The sequence below is a fragment of the Gobius niger genome, assembly GCF_951799975.1.
Source record: "Gobius niger genome assembly, chromosome: 7".
NCBI lineage: Eukaryota > Metazoa > Chordata > Actinopteri > Gobiiformes > Gobiidae > Gobius > Gobius niger.
The window spans coordinates 13,713,797-13,729,132 of NC_136858.1; the positions used below are offsets into that span (position 1 = coordinate 13,713,797).

General features: G+C 41.7%; 1 protein-coding gene across 7 annotated transcripts in view; it reads left to right on the forward strand.

Moving 5' to 3' along the window:
* The window catches only part of zmiz1a (zinc finger, MIZ-type containing 1a), a 203,508-nt gene that overhangs the window by 173,626 nt on the left and 14,546 nt on the right, over nt 1–15,336 (forward strand). For 5 of the 7 annotated variants that reach the window (XM_079559888.1, XM_079559891.1, XM_079559886.1 and 2 more), the window contains 2 exons: nt 2,862–2,897; nt 13,351–13,486. In XM_079559888.1, coding sequence (XP_079416014.1) covers nt 2,862–2,897; nt 13,351–13,486 — 172 coding nt within the window. The remainder of the gene's footprint in view (nt 1–2,861; nt 2,898–13,350; nt 13,487–15,336) is intronic. The other 2 variants (XM_079559889.1, XM_079559892.1) reach the window with 1 other exon arrangement.

Here is a 15,336-nt window from a genome sequence, read left to right on the forward strand (position 1 = left end):
AGCATAACACTTACAGATGTTTTGTACAGGAGGCAATTTATGGGTCCAGTGAAGGTTTAAAGAATTTAAAACACCCTGGTACACACACTTCAGTTGATTGTGCAGGGAATGATCATATAAAGAAAGAAGTCAAATCAAATGAAGCTGTTTTTTTTATATCGCCCCAATTGTTGCCTCACAGGGCTTCCCAAATATTACTGATTTACAAAGAGTAACAGTTTGGAAAGCAGCAATGATACAGACATCAAACAGTGAAACAGACAGTCAGCAGTGAAACAGCAGATGGATAAATGCCCTGAGCGTTCCCGATCCTTAGACCCTCCTTCGAGGCAAGGACAAACTCAAAAATCCAGTGGTAGAAAAGAGGAACTTCTAGGAGTCCCACTTTGAAAGAGAGATGTAACTCCCTTTGATGGTCCAGGGGTGATGGGAGTCTCACAGCATGTAGGGCTGAAGACTACGGAGCTAACGTCCAGTCCTTTCTGGTGCTTCAGGACAGTGGAGAGCAGAAAGGTCTGGGGGTCCACAGGTTGCTTGGACGATGATGGGGTCAGTCAGTCAGTCAGGGGATCGACCAGCTCTCGGCCAGGCATAAAATCTTATGCTATGTCAGGAACAAAAAAAAGAAAAAAAAAAGTTTAATACTAGGGAGCTGCCGAATGATATAAGAGTGTCCCCTTTTATATCCCCCCGTATAGCCCAGTGCCTGTTTGAAACACTGCACCACATACCATGAATCTTGCATTTGTCTGCACAAATTGTACGGAGTCTCGGCTGCGGTGAGAGCTTCCTGTTTGGCTGACTTCTCTCGCAACCGCTGAGACCTGCTTCCTAAACCCGAAACGGCCTTCCTCTTTCTCTCTTTGTCTCCTCATACTCTCCTCTCAACTGATGCGCTCTGCCCTGTGCACTTCCCTGTCCAATCCGTAGTGACTCACCCGTGACATTTGACAGTCAACTGCTGTTGTTCCATGAATCACAGCCACGTTTGACACCAATAGACTGTAGTGACAGATTTGACTACTACTTTCTCTCTGTTGGTTCCCAGTGACATATTTTTTTCATTCATGTCAAGCCAGCGTTGGACAGTAAAGTTTATTTACTTCAGTGCTGTACTTGCATAGATTTCTTTAAAGGCTCCACATTAAAAATACAAAGTTGACTGCTTGTTTTGTCCCAGTTTGAAGCTTTATGATGCACACTCCAAAGCAGTAGCATGTGCATAGAAGGTGTGCTCTTAATGCGACTGGCTCACCACAAGGATGAGTGTTTGTCCCGGTAGTGTTGCCATACAGTTGGTAAATTTGGCTTTGATCTTCATGATTTCGAATCTGCAAAGTAATCCCTCATAGTATTGACTTATTTGTACTTTCTGCTTTGAGCACCTTTTTCTCCAGTTGAACATTTCTATAACAATTATCCACCCCTTCAGACGCTAGAATGGACGATATGAAACATCCCCCTGTGGTATTACACACTCTTGCCTGATAATACCACCTCATTCATTACTGTTGTAGACCACTCATAGTTTTCCAATTGCTCATCAACAAGACCTTCTGTTTGTAGGTCAGTCTATCTTGTCACATCAGTCACAGTTCCATTAGTATTGCAGTATTTGTGCTCAATCCATATAAGGCTTTTTGTCATATGGAAGTACCATATATGAATGAAGGTGTGACATTACAGATCTCAACTTAACGGCCCCAAGCTGCTGACTCACACACCAACTGGAGCATAAGTATGTGCGTATTACACTTCTGACGTAATGTGTTTGGAAAAATTCTATTCCCCACCCACAAGAAAGTCATTAAGGTTCGACATTAGCAGTAACAATGTAGCAACAGTGTAGATCTTGCTCTCATTGATCTCATTGGCCACTCGAGTTTTGTTTTGTTTTCATTGCGCTATTTGTCCTGCCGTATATATATTTGCATGTAAAGAGCGTGTAAGAGCTTTTGAATTTGAAGATGAAGAGCTAAGAAAGAAAGGAGTTTGGATCTCATTCCTGAAAGAGTTTTTTAAGCTTTGTTTGTACGACAGCCTTTGCCCTTGATCTTGCTGCGATGGTGTCTCAGTGTCAGTTGTGGTTCGCCCACTGATCCAAAGGGCCTGCGGTTCAGTTCCCTCTTTGTATTACCGTTGTGTCTGCGGGCAAGACACTTCACCCACCTTACCTCCTACCAGTGTATGAATGAGAGTGCATTTATGAGTGGGAAGGCGGGACAACGGGCGCATTGCAACTGTCTGTCGTGGCATAGTATTTACATGCATGTGTCTCATGCACTGTCCACACCAAATAAACGAGTTTAAATTAAACTGCAAAGTTTTCCGCGTCAGTGCTGTTCACGCGTGTTCATTTATTTTGATACTAGCTGTTTTCAGATTATAGAATGTAATGAAGACGCACTCTCAGATGGGGCGCAGATGCCAAAAATCCTTTCAGAAAATGGTAAACCTGATCATTTATATCAGTGAGCACACATTATCACACTAAATTTATACAAAAAAAAATTGAAAAATAACTCCTACATTATCTGAACTATTGGATAGATCAGTGACAACATACCTTGACATACAATGGCTGGTTTTATTCATAAACTTGTGACCATTGTATTGCAGATGTGACTGTCTTAGAAAGAGAATCCCAGCCACAATGCCGCAAAGCCCTCACCAAAACACCACGACCATCAGCAGCTATCAAAACCTAGTCACCTATTGTTTACTTCTGCTCCCATTCATACTTATGACATTTCACGCCCCACATTGCCACAGCGAGGTGTGTGCGTGGTTGTGTTGCTGCTGCTGCTGCTGCTGCTGACCGACTGTATTCCTGCTTTAAATTGTACCATTTGAACCCACAGAAACCAGCAGCTGCAGGAGATGTCAGAGTGACACAGGTAGAGATCCCTCCCTTCTGGGCTGCACCATCTTTTGTTGGCTTGTGTCCACTGGCATCCCGTTGCGGAGGGGGTCTGCCCACTCCCCCATCTCCACCTGTGCACTGTCTAGCCATGCCTCCATCCAAACCAATCACCTTTCATCCATGCCTTTCTCCATCTGCGCAAATATGTCGCTCCTCCACTGTTTGGGTACAGGGCAGGACGTGTCAATATGTTGCGCTGTTGTTTTGCAGTAAGCTAGTCGATAGGGCTAAACGATATGGATGTGAAATTAGGATATTCCTATATTCCCCATCCCGATATTCCTCTTTTTGATTTGATTATGATTCAAGTGTCAAACTTTAATTTTGACATTTGAATAAAATCTATATTGCAATAAGGAAAACTGGGTTGCCCTGCAAAATGCCCTTTTTTGGAAAGCTGTTTTATGCCGATTAAATTCTCATCACACTGTTGTGTCATCCATTATAGGTACGACATGAAGGTAAAAAATGGACACCTCTCTTGAATGATGTGGTAGTTATATAATTCTGATAGCTGACCGAACCATTTCCACACAGTACTTTCAATTGACTAGAAAGCTAATAAGAATGAGGCTTTTTTTTAATTCGTCAAATTGTGTAAAATCAAGACAGGAAAAAACAATAACAAATCAGGACAAAAACAAGGCTAAAATGGAACTAAATTAGGGAAACATTTTTTTTATTTGTTTTTAAGGATTTTTTGATTCGTTGGCTGACGGGGGTGAAGAGCAGGGGGAGACATTCAACACATTGTCGTATCCGCAACTTTCCATTTTTAAGTCAATATGCCTTTTTGTTTAAGACTGTGTTTTGCAAAAAGAAAAAAATGTTAATCTAAGTGTTAGACCAAAGACCTCAGTGATTTTGCGTTTTATTGTGTCTTCCTGAAATATGGATGTCTCACCGTGTATTGCAATAATACTGATGCTTTATTGAGTCACCCTAATTTGTCCGTTTACAACCGGAAGAGCATCTGGGCTAAATACTACCAGATCATGATCTTTGAAGGCAACTATAGGTGAATCTAGGGATAAAACCTTAAAAATGTGCTTTATTCAAAACAGATTCTGCATTTTTCATGTTTCAGCCATTATTGACAGTATTTCAACCTTTCCCTGCTGTCAGTGCAAATGTATCCACTAAATTACCCATAAGACTACATTTGGGCTGTCATCAGGCTGTGAGTGAATAGTTTTGTTCTGGCGCAGGTTACGGTACGCAGTTATGCCTGACACGATGCTGTCTGTGCAGGCCGTGCTTGAGCTCGTGTGCCTCCGAGCTGTTCATAAACCCATTTGATATGCTCCTCTCCTCTCTCCTCTCTCTGAGCGGGAGACAGGATGGGGGATCTCATTGACTGTTCAACACTGGCTTCCATCACACTTGTGCTAAAGCATGGCTCCTCTGCAGTGCACCTCAGCAGACCTCTGCCTGTTATGAACTGCTTCTGCTCTTTGTTGCATTCTCACGACATCACACCATTTCAAAGAGTTGGGTTTCTATTGTAGAAGTTGCCTTTTAAAGTGGCTGTAACTAATTTTTTATGCTCGTCGTAGAGTGAAAATAATGTTGCCTTGCTGGAGTATGCTGTATTCGCAGATATTTGTGTAAAATAGAGACTGCTGCAAAGTCAGTTCTGCCAACGGTATTTGAACATACCTAACTAAGAGTCGACACAAACCCAAAATGATCATGTTCAACATAATGGATTTCAGTTTTGTCGCCTTCTACCTGAAATTCTGAACAAATTCTGGAAAGTCGTGAACTTTGACCGCTTAACTGGCTTCCATTACACTCGTGCAAAGCTTGGCCCCTCAGCAGTGCACCTCACCAAACCTCTATTACCTCCATTATGAACTGGCTGTTATCATCCCACTCATTTCTCTGAAGTCTCGGTGCCGCAAAGTGCAATTGTCCGTGTAGTATTTTCTCTGTTGTTGTTATCTGTACTGTGAAAGCGCATGCATAATATTAAGGGATTAGACATTGAAAACCTGCCGAGTCTAGCCCCGCAGACTGTTTGAACAAGAGCTGTTTGTGTAGCAAAGGTAGACAGTTAGCGCGGTGTCATAGCTCAATTTGGAGTAATAGACCCATTAGTGCTAGTTTGGTGGAGTGCGAATGTTGAAAATGTGTGAGCCGAAGCGTTGGCAGAGGTTTGCTGAAAATGAAGGTGTCAGTGTCAGAAGAAGAGGGTGAAAGGTCGTCTTTAATACTGTGGATGGATACTGAGTTAAAATTGCATATGAATATTGATTTTGTGCATTTCCAGTGGAGTGATTCTTGGTAGCTCAGTGTTTGATGTTGAAAGAAGCTATTAAAATGTAAAATGCTCTTGGTGTCTGACTCAGAAATGTAAACATAAGGATACATACAGATTTTGTACTAGGGGGTGTGACCTAGCCAAGGAGGCAGGAAGTAATGGAAAAGGAATGTAATGGAAATCACAATTTTTCACAATAGCACATCCAAATAAAGTTTCGTCAAAATCAGGTCCTAGTGATTGTTTTTGTCTCATTCTTACATGACAAAATTAAGCACATTGAAAAGCCAGTACTTAAAGCTAGCCGTTAGCATGTAGCTTGAAGCTAAGTTAGAATTTTGGTTCGCATTCTCTGTTGTTTATGTATTTATGGTTGAACCACTTTGCTCCTCTCTCTTTATCTTTAAATAGAAAGGAAATGCATCCATAATTCAGCATTTGTTAAAGTAGTTGTGGAGCAGGAGGTGAAAGAGTAGTTGCCCCTTTGTTTTCCTCTTCATGGTAGCTTTGAACGTAACCTCTTGTGTGCGATCCCAAAGATGCTGTCTGTTGCTTATCATTTAGGAACAGGGTTAGTTTGTCATCATTTGTAAGCTGTTTCAGTTATTGAGTCATGTAAAATGTCAGTTTAATGCCAGATTCCCAGAGATAAGGAAAGCATGGAGGTTTGGTACTCTGTTGAATAGTTCAATATTTACTGTACAATAAGACTGTGAAGTAACGCCGACTGTAACAAGTGAATTTCTCCTTAGTGAGATGAATAAAGGTTTATCTTATCTTATCTTACAGTATTTACAAGTTGTGGCACATTCAATTATGTATACACTACCGTGGAGAGGTACAAGCCGTATTATCTCAAATCAGAAATATGTAGGGGATTTTTTTATAGTGGGAAGATGATGTCACAGCATAGAAAAAGATGCTATATGAGTGTCAAGGTCAAGTCTTGAAATTATTAGTCCGGGACGCTGGAGCTCTGTTTAAGTAAGTGCATAAACAAACCTTTTTTTTTGCTTAACAAATGTGTTACTTTACTGTCTGTAATTTCATCATCAAAAATCATGTTATGAATTTCTTTTGCTTTGAATACAAGTCTATTTTCCCGGTGTGTGTTTTACTTTTTGTGTGAAAATGTGTCTATAAACGCATTGCACCTATCATTTCTTCTCCTCTGACAGCATGATATCTGTGGACAGTACAGCGCAGCAGTCTGAACCATTACCCCGGAGAAAAAGCCGATTTCCCATTTTTACAACAGCGTGCTACTTCCTCAGCCGGAGCAATGAAAATAGCAGCTCTTCAACTGCCAAACACTCGGGCTAAGACTCGGTCAGACGACTCTCTGATCCTTAAATTGCACACTGCTTCAGTCTGCTGAACTCTCCCCTTTTGGCAGCTGCCCCGTCATAATGGGCAGCAAAATTACTGCCTATGGGCGCGAGAGAGGAAAAAGATCGGTTGTGAAACTGCCATTTTGACTGAGTGCGGGATCCCTCTATGAGTGGCATTTAATAAACACGTTGTAAAAATACGACTAGATTAGCTTCCACACAACTCCTTTTAATACGCAATTGTACATGGGGAAAATGATACAGCCAGTGAGCGATTTATTTGCAAAATTAGTCATTTATATTCAGGCAGTGTTGCGCGCAGCTCCACTGGTGGTCATTTAAGATTTCCATTTTAAGAGTCGCCTCAGGGTTCAACAGCTCTTTGGAAGAATGTGCATCTCAATCACTGTGCCGCACAGGATTTAGCTAGAAAATACAATGTGCAGGGGAGTTATTGCGGCACATATGAGCTTGCCTGGACCCCCATCAACTTAAAACATGCTCAGTAGGTTAATCTTCCGGCTATAGCTCAAAGATGTTGCGATTGATTCCCGGGCGCTGCAGTAGCCAAAAGACTGTCCAGCCAAAACTACTTACTTTTCATAGTAAGATTACCCGAAATTCACATGGATGTCATAAGCTCACAAAATAATGTAAACATAACAGCTACCTAACTGCTAGCAAGTTTTAGAATTGAAAAATAATACAATATGGAACATGGAGCGGTGATGCATTCAAGGTTTTGTGTCCCCTTCCTTTTTTTCAATACCAAAGGTGAGTGTGACCAAACGACCGGTGCTAAATGACACAAGCTAGTTTTAGCTAACACTAGCTTATGGATACATAGTATACAGTATTTACGAGTCAGTTCTTTCATATGGGAACAACATGTAAAAAACAAAGCCCAGACTTTTGTTAAACTTGAGTGGACCAAACGGTGTTTCAGACAGTGCAGGAACTTTAGCCTGTTAGCCTCCCAAGCAAGCATTGCCATTAACCATGGCACTTGCTAGCGTTTTGACCTTGAAGAGTGTTGCATAGATTTACATTCTGTACAAATATGGATAGAAAGACTAGTTTGGATTGCTTTGAGCTCTGAATGAATCGCTGTGAGCAGGTTCCCAGGTGCTATCGCTACTACATTTAAGCGAAAACAATCCCGCATGAAAAAAGTGCTCAGTTATCACCATTTCTTGTTGTGAATCAGAGTTACGCTACATTGTGATTTATCAGATTATCTCTGCGTAGCCACTAGCCGGATGAGTATAATCAGAGCCAGGCCTCCCTCGTAGCGTACTCTGATACACACTCTCTGTCATTAGCTAATGGGCCTTGCTCGCAGCCTGTTCCATGGCTCTAGTCTTTGTCCCTGGGCTCTGAGAGTGAGGTGAGAACACGGCCAGGCCCAAGCTATCGCTCAGCCGTACAGCATTAAACACCGGTCAGATCAGGGGCGCACATATGTTTAAGGGTATTACTCAATTAAAGCCGCAGCTTCTGAGAAATGGAGTTAAGAGGTTCCTGAAAAAAATCAGCTTATGACCTGGCTTCGCTGCCGGGCGCGGATCCCACCACACAGTCAATATGGACAGACCAATATGACCTACTTATGCGAAGGGACAATAGATGACGCAATATGGACCGCAATGTTTTCTTTGAAGGCTAAACAATGATATAACTAATTGAATAAAGGAAAACAGTTGTTATTGTATATAAAGCGGTTCTTCAGTACTTGTGTTTGGAAATGATAGATACAGTGAGGCTATTATGCCCTGCAGCAGACAGGAGTCAGCAAACCTCCAATTTCGGATTATAACCTATACGGAAATAATACCTTACAGACGTTGCCACACTACACGTAAAGGCGTTTGAATGATTTTTGCTTAAAGACACAAGGTGTGTCCTCCTTGCATTTTCATTTCCCATGTCATCAAATCGAAGCACTAGACATAAAAGTTTATTTTAAATTAATGTAAATTAAATTAATTTAAATTATGAAATAGCCTATACAATAATGTTAAGCCAATGGGGATTTTCATATTGCCACTAGTTGGAGTTGGACTAATGGAGTTTCACTCCTTTTTTTCCTCTACTTTTCTACATTGTACTCGCTTATTTTACTCCATGGGCAACAACAATGGTGGATTTTACCTCTAGCTTTTGCCCCACACATCCGAGATAGAAAGTAGTACACTACATACATGCTCCAACGAAGTTTCGTTTAAATGACAATGACAATAAAGCGATTGACTGATACAGTGGATAGAATGCCTCCTAAACCCCTTGTATGTTCTGGCTATTAGATTTTCTAAATTTAGCTAATAAATGTATAATGGGCCTTGCGATATAAAAGAATGAGTGATTTCCCTGTTAGTCTACTGAAAATATTGAACGTTGTCCCATACAAATTCTCTTATTTTCTATCTTTATCTGACAAAACACCAAATCATTACGCTAACAAGTCTCATCTTTCCTTTCAAAAAGTGCTTGGGGGCAGCTTTAAAACAAAAACACCTGTGCTCTTCCGCATCTGTCATGTCGACATATTTCTAACAGCACAGGCGTACAGCGGGGGATCTGCCTTTATCTTCTACAAATCAAGTGATGATCAAAGATAAGCTGCATTTCACATTCAAACCACATGAACCGCCAAACCTGTGACTGCTCACCCTTGCAGTACAACAGCCATTGAAGACTGCTTTTATCTTCGCATTTAAACAATTTACGCTTTATCAAACTTAACCTTTTAGTTTGAATGTCTTTGTAAGTTCATATTGCCACGGTTAGCATTGCGTTGTGAGAGGTAGCGTGTTGCTGTGCAGTTGTTTGCGAGCACAGACATTGTTGTCTAATAGGCTTGGATGCTAACAAGTGCTAGCTTCAGAGCTAAGGCGAGAGGCTCAGCGTAAAGGATTGAGGATGTCATGTTAAAGGGAAAAAGGATTAGCCGAGAGTTGTAATGAGGGCTAATCATTCTTAAGCTGTTTTGTGGAGTTTGTACAGAGTCTGGGATGGGATGTTAGCATTAGCACTGATATGGCTTTGTTAGCAAACAATATTAGCTACAAACAATGCAAAAAGTAGAGAAAAAAGGTAGAGATACATTTTATTGCATGGAAATACGAAAAATAAAATAATAATAATAATAATAATAATAATAATAATAATAATAATAATAATAATAATCTTTAATTTAGCTTTAAATTTAAAGGGCCGGATCTTGTGCATAAACGGAGACGATAGCGTGACATTTTGCGCTCAGTAGGAGCGCACTTTGTGATCTTGCCACTCCAGACTTAGCGCATTTAAGTGGGTGGAGACACACACATTTTCCTCCAACCAGATCGACTCCGCATCCAGGAGAGTGGTTGTGGGGGGTGAACATGTGCTTTTGTTTTTCTTTGCGTTCACGCCAGCGCGGGCCGATCCGCGCCACAGCGGACGCTGTAGCTCTTTTTCTCTCGAGACGTGAACATCGTTTAGCTCACGATGGGGTAAATAAAGTTTTTAGTTTCACCTGTGAGAGCCTAAGGCTTAAGAAAGAACGCAAGACAGCGCAATGTAAACGAGGAAGTGAATGTCAGCCGGGTTTCCATCAGTGCAGTCACCTCCTCTTGTGACGCCCCCTCACAGGTCGCGGAGGCGAATGGCACATATAGCGCCGCCACTCGGAAAATAATTCGCCAAGAGCCTGCGCCGCCCCGTGCGCCGCCACAAGATCTGGCCCAATATCTCTATTCTTTTATTCGCCTAAATCTCACAACAGCGCTTTCCTCAAAAAGATAGGCTCAATACTAAAATGGATGTTGTAAACAATCAAAAAACTCCTCCATTTAATTTACATAAAACCGTTTGGTGCTGTTGTCTATATCTAAACTCCCTTTATCACATCAAGTAGCTACTGTATTCAATCATACAGTCAGTTTAGCAGCTGTTCACTGGCCACGGTTTACTCAGTTAAGCACAGTTACAAGTTAAGTACTTAAAATAAACAAAGCTCGCATGTGAGTGACAGGCTTTAGCGCAGAGAACACATAGAAGCCCTGTCATCCTGTCGGCTTGTTTTTAGAGGTTGAACTCAGGCCACTGTGGGGTAGAAAGCAGGTCACCACTCCACCGCTCTCTAAACTCTTTCATTTGCTTTACTCCCCTAAATAAAAGTTATTAAGGATCTTCAATAAAAGTATAAGTATCTTGACCTGCGATTTACATTTGTTGAGGTGTCATGTCCAAATAACTAGATCTAAACAAGTCATAACTACTCCACAATACAAGTATAAACAATATACTCAAGTCATTTCAGCACTCAGTCTGTCTCCCCCTCTGCAGCTGATCTTTGGGCCTAAATGGTGGGTTGCCAGCAGAGGAGACAGTCCCTCAGTGCAGTGGAGGTGGTGATTTAGTGCGGCGATAAGCCTTGTGTAATGGCAGGGTGGAATAATTCCTCTTTAACTAGGAGGCTGCCGCTCTCCACCCTTGAAATGAACATGTCGGACATGTTTGGCTTTGTTATGTGCGCCTGTGACCTTCTCTGTCGTTCTTTTTTGTTGTTGTAAATACTTGTATAATGGGCTAGCCCATTCACACTATGTTTGTTTGAGCTATTAAGCTAGTGTTTGGGGTATTAGTGTGAAGTCTGTATATGTGACAAAATGATAGGTTCATATTGCTTATACAGTAATAGTTTGTATGCCCTGCTTGTTGCCATCTTGTGTTTAACTCATGGTTTGTTCTATTTATCTGCGTACAAGGTGTTCTTTAATATCAACCCGTCTTGGAAATATAGATAAACATTGGCATTCAAGCTCTGACCTGGCACCAAGCATCGATCTTTCCAACCGTCTCGGTCAATGTATCGATGTGCACTGTCCCCAAATGAAAGCTTGCCATCTCTTTATTGTTACTGCTTCCTGTCTAACAGAGGTACCTTTTTGTGTAGATCTTGACTATTTCCACTATTCTCAGTCAGAACATTTTGAATGGGACTTTTACTCATAGAACCCATGGGTCAGGCTATTGAGCTCCATTGTGAAAACCGTCTGACTCACTATTATCTACACACAAACAGTGGAAATGGAAATCCATTGGCATTTTCCTATTCTAAGCCATTGACTCCAAACATCTTCAAATCTTCCTTGCTCAAATAAGAGCAAATCTGGCGACGTGCTGACTTTTAAGGCTGGCTGTTGACTGACGGTTTTAGGAAATGTAAAAATTGGGTCGCGGATCGCCCGAGGAGGAAACATCTTGTGTTTGCAGTGCTGCTGCTCCTTTGTCTCATTATTACCACGATGGAAAGCCGACCCGCTCTGATCAGTCCTTGTCCCTAGACGTTTGAGAAGACTTGTCAGAAGCGAAATCCACATATTTGAGCTTGTTATAATGTTCTTTGTTTGTCTCAAATCATTTTGTATAAAACCTGCTAACCCTCCACAAACATGTGAAGCTGTCACATATAACATGCAGTTGCAAAGGGGCCATGTGTTGCGAAATTGTTCAAGTAATGAGTAACATAGGGGGCGTTAAGATGCGCTGGAGTTCCTTCCTTCCCCGGTAGATAACATCAGCGGTCTGTATCGGCGTTTCTCTGTATTCTGCGCACGCTTCACTTCAGCCGATTCCCCCCCTCGCGGCGGAGAAACTGGGAGGTCCTCTGCGTTAGATAGATTTCAGTGCAGCTCTGACACTGCAGGTAGAGAGGCTGTGATGAGGGAGATGGGAAATCAACACAGGCAGCAGAGGAGGAGGGTTTTGTTTTGAGTAAGACTGCCCTCTAGAGGACTGTGAAATATTGACAGTGTTGTGTAACGCTCACAACTGTGCTGCCAGATTGTTGCGGATGCAGTTGACTCGTTCAGCCAGGCAGCATTTTCAAAACAACAAATTATGCTCCTTGGAATCAGTGTACGATATAGCAGTTGTTACAATCGCTGAGCCCAAAAGTACATAGAAAAATACAAACAGGAACAAATTAATAAATACTTTTGTCTAATTAAAACATGTCAAACTGCTTTCTTCTTTTGGCTCTGTGATCTAAAAGTGATTGAAGAAAGACATTGTTCATCACTTTTACACATTCACATGTTTGAGTAATCCTTATATCTCTTTTCAATGAATCTAACATTCAGTATTTTGCTAATTACTAGAATGGGGGATAGTGATCTAGATGTGTGTGAAATTCTCAATGAATACTCAAACAAAGCGGCATTGTTTTCTTTATCTCATTTATACTGTATGTGTCTAAATGCCTTGAGGTGCTGCTGTAGAATATCCAGGACTATGTTCTGTGATTCATCGTGATAAGCTTTATTGTATCGTATCTTATGTATTGCATATTAATCAGCAAGGTTTCCAAATTAATTGTGCCAAAATTAAGGCCGTGAATATCATTCAAAAGCATTACATTTGATTCAAACTGGCATTAAATTAAACTTCTTGGAAAATAATGACTTTGACTTGACTCATTTTCCTGCTTACTTCTATGCATTTTTTCCTTAAAAGTTTCCCATTGTGTCCAATATGAAAACAAGATTTCCCCTCATTCCTTTGGTATTTAGGCATTAATTAATTGTATCAACCCTGATCAGGCTATGGTCTTCTACAATTGTTTTGTGTCGTCAAGAATTTGCCAGACTTCCTTTTTTGGTATCGGAAAGCGCATCATCCCAGCCATAATACTATGTAGCGCATACTTGCATCATCAGTGTATTCAATAACGTGATGTGGCTGTAATTGCATGAATGAGAATGCCACACTGCAGCCTGTCACGCAGCCCGCTGCCCGTCCCTCTCCGTGCTGTCGGGTCTGACACGTTTGCATATTGTTTCCCGCAGCCCTGCTGTCGTCTTGGTGCGAGGAGCTGGGTCGGCTGCTCCTGCTGCGTCACCAGAAGAACCGGCAGAACGAGCCCCAGGGGAAGGTGCCCATGCAGCCCAGCATGAACAGCATGAAGCCCGGCCTCACGCACAGGTCAGTGCGCAGACACACAGACACTCAGACACATGGTGCGTTAACACAAGGCACACTGTAATGTACTTTCACCCAGATATCAGTCATTATCCGCCATTCGGTTGGGAATGGGCAAATATTGTCCATAGGTTGATGTTGGCTACAGACAATATAAAAGTAAACAAATAGAGCAACTACATTTACATTTGTACATATACATTTGTGGCCATACCGCCATACGCTCGATCCCGTCAGACCTTGGGAGCTAAGCAGGAAGGGCCTGGTCGGTACTTGGATGGGAGACCATTTAGGAACACCAGGAAGCCTAGCGAATGTGAGTGAGTGAGTGAGTGAGTGAGTGAGTGAGTGAGTGAGTGAGTGAGTGAGTGAGTGAGTGAGTGAGTGAGTGAGTGAGTGAGTGAGTGAGTGAGTGAGTGAGTGAGTGAGTGGTGGTAGTCGGAGGAGCCAATGGCGCAGACTGGTTGCCTCGCTTCCGTCAGTCTACCCCAGGGCGGCTGTGGCTACAATAGTAGCTTACCACCACCAAGTATGGAGTGAATGAATAATGCAATGTAAAGCGTCTTTGAGTCCAGAAATATATATATATATATATATATATATATATAAAACTGATGCATTATATATATATATATATATATAAAACTGATGCATTATTATTATATTATTGTACATTTCACACATTTAGCTGTAATTAATGTAAACTCGGGTGTTGAGCGCTGACTTTTAGAGCGTGAACACTTACTATAGTAAATGGTCTCAACTTATATAGCGCTTTTCCACCTACATTAGGCACTCAAAGTGCTTTACAACAAGGATCCACTGTCTGTGTACACTGGGGGCAATGTGGGTGAAGTGTCTTGCCCAAGGACACAACGACAGTGTGCACTTCCAGGAGGTGGGATTCTCCTGGAATTTTAACACCATCGGCGCCACTGTCGCCCCAGTATTTCTGTGTTTATCATCAATAAGTTTCACGTGATCAAGTTAGGACCGCAGTCACAGCAATAATCAATTCAAAGTGCCACAGTTCATTCAAAAGTCTTCAAAATGTTGTCCACAATAAGTATTTTCTAACATGTTGAAGAAATGGTGTTAAAACAATCTCTTGTGCACTCAAGGATCTTCCCTTAACCCCCACCTGAACCGAGCACATTTTCTCCAGTTTGGCTTTACCCAAAATTTAAAAGCTTCTTGAAAAAAGTGTCAAAGTAGCGACAATGTGCCAGAAAAGCAACAATAACAAAATAATTAGGTGACAAAATAGTGGCAAAAGTGTGACAAAAATATGACAAAAACAGGAACAAGCAAGAAAAGTGACAAAAACATGATGAAGACACGACAAAAAAGCAATGAGAAAGCCGACATAACCGACACAAACACAACAAAAAAACCTATGAAAAACGAGACAAAAAGGGACGAAAATACGAGAAAATGAGGCGTTACACAGGCCTATAGGCTGTAAGCTTTAGATTAATGCCGAACTGAAGAAAATGCGCTTGGTTAAGGCGGAGACTAGGATTTATCAGTTTACTCATGACAAGGTTAAGTGTCTTGCCTGAGGACACAATGGCAGTCATTCGAAATCGTAAATAAAAAATAAAAAACATACAAAAACCAACAAGCAAAAACTACATAATGGCCAATACAAATCTATTATAGAAAACGCTATCTCAATGGCCGCCGCCTGGGCGCCGCCATGTTTATTTCCCATACCGACTTTGAAGCTAAGCAGGGACGGGCCTGGTTAGGACTGGGATGGGAGACCGTTCCTCCGAAGCTAAGCAGGGAAGGGCCTGGTTAGGACTGGGATGGGAGACCGTTTGGGAACATCAGGAAGCCTGGCGACAGTA